Here is an 8,887-nt window from a genome sequence, read left to right on the forward strand (position 1 = left end):
GTTCTCTCCTCTAGCGCTTTCTGGGATTCAGTGTTCTGTCAGTTCTCTCCTCTAGCGCTGTCTGGGATTCAGTGTTCTGTCAGTTCTCTCCTCTAGCGCTGTCTGGGATTCAGGTAGAGTTCGGGCCAGAGGTTTATAATAAGGAGCTATGTCTCTATGGAACAGGTTTATATATTTGGAACATGCAGTGAAGTGTTGTAATTCTGTCAATGAGTTGAAAAAGGCTCCTAATAGTTGGATTTAGAAGTACGTCGTAAAGGGTACAGAACAGGACCTCACACCAACAGTAGATCCCATTCCACCATAAATAAAACCAGGACAGGTTTAGTAAACTTGATAAAAGTTTATTGTTGAGCAAGTAAACATTTTTCATCTGGTTTCTTTAAAGAATATTTGGGTTGTCTTGATCTTCCAGAGAACACAGCCTGTCTGGCCTACATCTACATAAGCTGAGATCAATACAATCCCTTCATTAAGAAATTAGACATCTTAAAATGACTAAATAAAAATGCATATACAATGTTGCGTTTTGTTTGACAGCTCGGTTTTATGGGTATTATTACTCTCTATAGGATATCTGTGGGCCTAGTTGTAAAGATTTGTCATTTAACTTTTATTGTGGCATAAACATAACCAGTCATGATGTTTTCACCCAATTGTCAAACGATCTCTTCAACGGGCCCCTGCACATGTTCATGCACTAGCAACATATTTCCAGCATCCAAACAGTAGTGAATGGAAAGAGACATGTTACACAAAACACCCAAAAATGTAAAATGACATTTGCCGATTGTCATTAGGCCAGAATGTATGCATCCACTGCTGTCCGCACGCGTCTCGGAGACGGCCACTCAGCTCTGCTTGGCAACACGTCAGTTTTCTCGATTGGAGCCAATATTATTATTATTACATGTAGGCTATACCACCCGTTTCCTCCCCATGCCTCTGACATGCGGTAATGACTAATAATGATGTAATAGCCTACATTTTTTCTTTATTTTTTTAAATGATTGTGATTGAATGACATTGCACACGAACTGACAGAACACTGAATCCCAGTAATGATTGTGATTGATCATGACACCATATAAAAATATACCTTTTTACCAACCCCCTCCAACCCCTCCTTACAGATCTGGGACCAGGCTGTGAAAATATACCTTTTTACCAACCCCCACCAAACCCGTCCTTAGTGATCTGGGACCAGGCTATGAAAATAATATACCTTTTACCAACCCCTCCTTTCAGATCTGGGACCAGGCTATGAAAATATACCTTTTTACCAACCCCCACCAAACCCGTCCTTAGTGATCTGGGACCAGGCTATGAAAATAATATACCTTTTACCAACCCCTCCTTTCAGATCTGGGACCAGGCTATGAAAATATACCTTTTTACCAACCCCTCCATACAGATCTGAGACCAGGCTGTGAAAATATACCTTTTTACCAACCCCTCCAAACAGATCTGGGACCAGGCTCTGAACGTCTACCTTTCTGCCAACACCCTCCAACCAGATCTGGGACCAGGCTCTGAACGTCTACCTTTCTGCCAACACCCTCCAACCCTGCTAACAGTATGCGGAGACCATTTTAGATGAGATGCTCCAGTTGAACTATTCCCAAGTTAGTTTTTCATGTAGTCATCAAGTCGCCCGTTCCTTTAGATATTTTAGCAGTGAATGACACTGTATTCCAGGCAGAGCTGGTGTGTCTCAGGGTGGGCTGGAGGCGTACCGCTGCAGCAGCTGAGAGGAGCAGGAGTCACAGATATGTTCAGGGTTGATGGAGGAGGGGAGGGGCAGCTCATTGGCCAGACAGCGGTCACAGAACACCCCATGGCAGTTAGCACACTGGCTCTATAGAATGAAAGGGTTAAAACAGTTAGCACACACTGGCTCTATAGAATGAAAGGGTTAAAACAGTTAGCACACACTGGCTCTATAGAATGAAAGGGTTAAAACAGTTAGCACACACTGGCTCTATAGAATGAAAGGGTTAAAACAGTTAGCACACACTGGCTCTATAGAATGAAAGGGTTAAAACAGTTAGCACACACTGGCTCTATAGAATGAAAGGGTTAAAACAGTTAGCACACACTGGCTCTATAGAATGAAAGGGTTAAAACAGTTAGCACACACTGGCTCTATAGAATGAAAGGGTTAAAACAGTTAGCACACACTGGCTCTATAGAATGAAAGGGTTAAAACAGTTAGCACACACTGGCTCTATAGAATGAAAGGGTTAAAACAGTTAGCACACACTGGCTCTATAGAATGAAAGGGTTAAAACAGTTAGCACACACTGGCTCTATAGAATGAAAGGGTTAAAACCTTTAACAGAGAGCAATAGAAAGTTACAGAGCAGACTTCATTTCAGATCATCTGCTCTACAGAATATTGCCCAACTGAAGAACCACCTGTTCTTCACCATAGATTTCAACAGACCAAGACATTTTAAAACAGGAGGATTTAATGCAGAACTTATTTTGAGTAACCAGTTGAGACAAAGACATTGATTCGTCTAGGGGAGCTCAGGGGGAGGATCCTAGACGGAGACACGTCAGTGTAAAACCCTTCAGTTTGAGGAAGTCGTTATGTCTGAAGAAGAGGAGGTGGTTAGGCGGTGTACCTTGGTCTTCGTCATGGACTCCTCCTGTTCACATAGAGAGCAGATGGACGCCTGGCTGATCTCAAGTAAAGACTCCTCCTGGAGAGAAGGAAATATCTGATAGTTGGTAAACAGCAACAATGCCAGCCCCATGTCTAACATCTGAGTATATACTAGAACCAAAGTATGAACCAGTTTGAAGTAGTTTTAACTTACCTGCTCATCCTCATTTTGTGACAGTGACCTTCAAGACGAGAGAGATATGTTCATCTTTTGTTTAGCAAGTCGATGCAATTACACCGATTAACAGGACTAAACTTACTCAACCGTACACTAATACATTGTACAAGTGAAACCTAACTACTACTTACATGTTCGACCCTAGACTGCTCTTGTCATCTACCCCAGTCCACGGCTGATTCTCCTTCTTCACTGCCTCCAGTTCCAATAACAAACATCATTATTAGTGGGGGTGAATTTCAACAGGTTTTCAGTATTACAGTTCAGATGAGCTTGAAAACATGATTGTTCTAGATGTTTTTTTTATTTTTATTTTTTATTTTTACAGTTTAAGAAACTCTGAAAATGTAATTCCCTGTGAAGGAGCTAGGAGCAGGGTTTTGTACCTTCCTGATGTAATTCCCTGTGAAGGAGCTAGGAGCAGGGTTTTGTACCTTCCTGATGTAATTCCCTGTGAAGGAGCTAGGAGCAGGGTTTTGTACCTTCCTGATGTAATTCCCTGTGAAGGAGCTAGGAGCAGGGTTTTGTACCTTCCTGATGTAATTCCCTGTGAAGGAGCTAGGAGCAGGGTTTTGTACCTTCCTGATGTCGCCCTCTTGTTTGGGGTCTCTCTGGGGGGTAGAGGTCTTCTTCTCCCCAGAAACAAGGTCTATGTGCTGACTACCTCTTCCTCCTCCACCCCTCCTCCTCCTCAGCTCCAGCTCCAAACATGACCTGACACCACACACACAGAATAAGAGAGTTGCTATAGCGATAGGCTGGAGGATACAGAACAGCAGAGGACAGTGGGCCACAACCCCCCACCCTAGTTACCTGTGTTTCCTGAGCTGCTCCACCTCCAGCTGTAGAGAGTCTATCTTGTCTCCAAACTCCTGTTTAAACAGTCTGTTATCCTCCCCTGCTTGGTCCCGCTCCCTCTCCGCCTGACGGGATCTGCACCGTGGGGGGGGATGAAAACTACAGAAGACTTCATGAACTAAAGACCAAATGAAAAGGACATATGAAGAAAGGGATGCCAAGGAGAGACCTTGTAAATAAACAGGGACACAAACAGGAAGACAGACACACTCCTCCTCCTCCAATCATCCAGGAGAAGAAGTTGGATTTCATTGTTTTTATGATGCTAGTATTGACGTCTAAGGTGATAAGCCTTTAGCCTTGCCTTGCTCTGCTGACCTGGACTGACCTTTCACATTATCAGTAAGAGTTGATCCAGGAGATATTACAGACCCTGACATGATAGATGTGGTTTAGTTTGCTCAGCGCTCAGACTTGTTCTTTTAGCCTGGTCCCAGATCAGTTTGTGCTGTCTAGCCAATAACCTGGTCCCAGATCCCGAGTGGCGCAGCGGTCTAAGGCACTGCATCTCAGTGCTTGAGGCGTCACTACAGACCCCCTGGTTCGATTCCAGGCTGTATCACAACCGGCCGTGATTGGGAGTCCCATAGGGCGCACAATTGGGCCAGCGCCGTCCGGGTTTGGCCGGTGTAGGCCGTCATTGTAAATAAGAATTTGTTCTTAACTGACTTGCCTAGTTAAATAAAGGTTAACAAAAATGGTCCCAGATCAGTTTGTGCTGTCTAGCCAATAGCCTGGTCCCAGATCGGTTTGTGCTGTCTAGCCAACACATATGGTCATTGTCATGCCAAACATGTCATAGGAGCTGGCTTTACAGCACAAACTGATCTGGGATCAGGCTACTGCTCCATACAGCACAGACTGATCTGGGATCAGGCTACTGCTCCATACAGCACAGACTGATCTGGGATCAGGCTACTGCTCCATACAGCACAGACTGATCTGGGCTCAGGCTACTGCTCCATACAGCACAGACTGATCTGGGATCAGGCTACTGCTCCATACAGCACAGACTGATCTGGGATCAGGCTACTGCTCCATACAGCACAGACTGATCTGGGATCAGGCTACTGCTCCATACAGCACAGACTGATCTGGGATCAGGCTACTGCTCCATACAGCACAGACTGATCTGGGATCTGGCTACTGCTCCATACAGCACAGACTGATCTGGGATCAGGCTACTGCTCCATACAGCACAGACTGATCTGGGATCAGGCTACTCCGCCATACAGCACAGACTGATCTGGGATCAGGCTACTGCTCCATACAGCACAGACTGATCTGGGATCAGGCTACTGCTCCATACAGCACAGACTGATCTGGGATCAGGCTACTGCTCCATACAGCACAGACTGATCTGGGATCAGGCTACTCCGCCATACAGCACAGATTGATCTGGGATCAGGCTACTGCTCCATACAGCAGTGAGTGGCCAACAGAAAGCTGTATGGAGTCAGATTAGAGAAGGAAGCAGAGCTACCAACTGTGTATGCTGTATGGTCCAGATGTCATGGTACGGTACTTTATACAACGGGTGGGTCTAATCCTGAATGCTGATTGGTTAAATCCGCATTCCAGCCGGTGTCTATTCCACAAGTTACCACCGGCTAAATCTATGATGTTAAAATGCCTATTTACTCTGTTCCATCTGACTGCCCAATCCACTGTCTCATCAGCCCAGCCAGGCAATTTATAAACTTGATCTCCACTTTAAAAAGCATCTTGACATTATCTCCCATTTCTTTTAATCTAGCAATTGGTTTTCAACTGCAGAGATGTTAATAAACCTTGCGGTCTGTCTCTCTGACATTTGCAACATTGTTTCAATATTTAAATTCAATCTCCAGCTGTCCCACAGTAATGAACGTGTCGGGGTCGGGAGTCGGGACGAGACAGACAGGCAGGCAGCTTTTCTCAGCCAGTCGAAATCATGAATCTTTTGTTTCCTCGGGGCGGCAGGTAGCTTAGTGGTTAAGAGCGTTGTGCCAGTAACCGAAAGGTCGCTGGTTCTAATCCCCGAGCCGACTAGGTGAAAGATCTGTCGATGTGCACTTGAGCAAGGCACTTAACCCTAATTGCTCATGTAAGTCGCTCTGGATAAGAGCGTCTGCTAAATGACAAAAAAATAAATAAATAAAAAATGAATCAGCATCATTTTTATGGATATATATAAAGAAATGTCAATAGAAAACAGGTCAAATGAGATGCAGCTAGTTTGTGGTCTTTCCAGCTTCAGTTTGAAGTGATTGTTTTAGCTGTGTTGTTGGCTAGCTCTTCTGAACAACAGTGTCCTAACGAGAGAGCACATTCTCTATGCCAGGTGAAATCGCTCACCATTAGCTCATTGTTATGGATGTGTCCAAATAAATATCACTAGAAAACAGCTTAAACAAATGCAAATGCAGCTACTGTTGTTATTCTGGCTGCACTGTTTGATGTAACTGTGCGTTATCCGTAGTTGGCTAGCTAGCAAGCAAGGGATAAGAACGTTGCCAACCAGTATGGCAATGGAACATTTAGAACGAACTATTGGGTCGCGTCCATAGATACAGAACAAAAAGACTGAACGACTGGGTCGCGTCCATAGATACAGAACAAAAAGACTGAACGACTGGGTCGCGTCCATAGATACAGAACAAAAAGACTGAACGACTGGGTCGCGTCTCTGGCAACCGAACTGATAGAACGAACGACCAGACGGCTTGGGTAGCAACCCTAGATTTGTGTCAGGAATTCTTGTGGAATGATGAAATAGTATGAATAAATTAATCAAAATAAACCTAATGAAAATGTCAATCATTATTTGAATATGTTGGTAACCCGTTGTATAAAAGTGATAATTCCCACAAAGACGGTGTTTGGAGGATATATTGGCATGTTTTGTCTTCTCATCTCGGTCCTAACAACACCCATGCCAATATGTCCTCCAAACACCAGCTTCGAGGGCATTATCACTTAATGTTGCAGGAGCCCAGAGCTTTATTAACCATGGGGTGAGAGAAAGGGCTGCTCAGTGGCTGGTTAAGCACCTGTCTCTGTAGGGCAGGTCTAAGGACATAGGCTAGGCTGTACGTAGCTTTGGGCTGCTCAACGGTCACTGTCTCAAACCCCAAACCTCTTATCAGTGAACATTCATTACATCTGGGGGTCTGATATCTTTATTAATATTGTTTAGAGTGGAGACACCCTGCAGTACAAGCAGAGCAACAGACAGATCGGCTAGAGGGCGCCAGAGAGAGACTGTCGCAGTCCATGCTGCTAATCAAAGTAATGCGGTTGGGAAAGCTGTTTCAGAAGAGATCAGGTTTAGGAAACAAAAGATTGTTTAACAGTCAGAAATGAAAGTTTTAACCGCAACATATATCATACCAGAAAATAAACACCCTAGTTTAGTCATTTCTATATTATGCAAAGGTTGGTTTTCTGATTGGATTGGGAATCAGATTTCTGAAACTATGACGTGGAAGAGCAAAGGGGAACACAGGAGAGTCCTATAGCTGCTTCTGAAACAGCTGCTCTGCGTTGGAACTCAAGCTTCTGGCCTGCTTCACACAGTCTTCCTCACTGAGTGGAGGAAGAGGAGGAAGAGGAGGAAGAGAACCAAGGAATGAAAGGAATGAAAAAATGGAGAGATAAAAGAGGAAGACAGATAGTTAAACATATTGATCTGATAGTTAAACATATTGATCTGATATTGATCTGATAGTTAAACATATTGATCTGATAGTTAAACATATTGATCTGATAGTTAAACATATTGATCTGATAGTTAAACATATTGATCTGATATTGATCTGATAGTTAAACATATTGATCTGATAGTTAAACATATTGATCTGATATTGATCTGATAGTTAAACATATTGATCTGATAGTTAAACATATTGATCTGATAGTTAAACATATTGATCTGATATTGATCTGATAGTTAAACATATTGATCTGATAGTTAAACATATTGATCTGATATTGATCTGATAGTTAACCATATTGATCTGATAGTTAAACATATTGATCTGATAGTTAAACATATTGATCTGATATTGATCTGATAGTTAAACATATTGATCTGATAGTTAAACATATTGATCTGATAGCTAAACATATTGATCTGATATTGATCTGATAGTTAAACATATTGATCTGATAGTTAAACATATTGATCTGATATTGATCTGATAGTTAAACATATTGATCTGATAGTTAAACATATTGATCTGATAGTTAAACATATTGATCTGATATTGATCTGATAGTTAAACATATTGATCTGATATTGATCTGATAGTTAAAACATATTGATCTGATATTGATCTGATAGTTAAAATATATTGATCTGATATTGATCTGATAGTTAAACATTGATCTGATATTGATCTGATAGTTAAACATATTGATCTGATAGTTAAACATTGATCTGATATCGATCTGATAGTTAAACATATTGATCTGATATTGATCTGATAGTTAAACATATTGATCTGATAGTTAAACATATTGATCTGATAGTTAAACATATTGATCTGATATTGATCTGATAGTTAAAACATATTGATCTGATATTGATCTGATAGTTAAAACATATTGATCTGATATTGATCTGATAGTTAAACATATTGATCTGATAGTTAAACATATTGATCTGATATTGATCTGATAGTTAAACATATTGATCTGATAGTTAAACACATTGATCTGATAGTTAAACACATTGGTCTGAGGCTTGTTAGACAGATCTGATAGTTAAACACATTGGTCTGATGCTTGTGATTCTGAATGACCAGATCGCTAGCCACAATGACCAGAAGCTGCCTCAGACCTGCTCTCCAGGTGTTCTAGTTCCTACCTGCTCTCCAGGTGTTTTATAGTTCCTACCTGCTCTCCAGGTGTTTTATAGTTCCTACCTGCTCTCCAGGTGTTCTAGTTCCTACCTGCTCTCCAGGTGTTCTAGTTCCTACCTGCTCTCCAGGTGTTCTAGTTCCTACCTGCTCTCCAGGTGTTATAGTTCCTACCTGCTCTCCAGGTGTTATAGTTCCTACCTGCTCTCCAGGTGTTATAGTTCCTACCTGCTCTCCAGGTGTTATAGTTCCTACCTGCTCTCCAGGTGTTTTATAGTTCCTACCTGCTCTCCAGGTGTTATAGTTCCTACCTGCTCTCCAGGTGTTATAGTTCCTACC

General features: G+C 42.2%; 1 protein-coding gene across 5 annotated transcripts in view; it reads right to left on the bottom strand.

The window, feature by feature from the left end:
- Positions 1-328: 328 nt before the first annotated feature.
- The window catches only part of LOC121584340 (protein RUFY3), a gene marked incomplete at its 5' end in the record, with an annotated part of 26,198 nt that continues 17,639 nt past the window's right edge, over positions 329-8,887 (bottom strand). The window contains 7 exon segments of one of the 5 annotated variants that reach the window (XR_006659936.1): positions 329-1,275; positions 1,391-1,858; positions 2,631-2,708; positions 2,826-2,853; positions 2,981-3,054; positions 3,428-3,563; positions 3,663-3,782. Coding sequence is in view for 3 of the 5 variants with exons in the window: in XM_045219039.1 (XP_045074974.1) it covers positions 1,715-1,858; positions 2,631-2,708; positions 2,826-2,853; positions 2,981-3,054; positions 3,428-3,563; positions 3,663-3,782 (580 nt within the window). 5 annotated transcript variants of the gene reach the window in all.

Source organism: Coregonus clupeaformis, unplaced genomic scaffold (genome assembly GCF_020615455.1).
Source record: "Coregonus clupeaformis isolate EN_2021a unplaced genomic scaffold, ASM2061545v1 scaf2004, whole genome shotgun sequence".
Taxonomy (NCBI): Eukaryota; Metazoa; Chordata; class Actinopteri; order Salmoniformes; family Salmonidae; genus Coregonus; species Coregonus clupeaformis.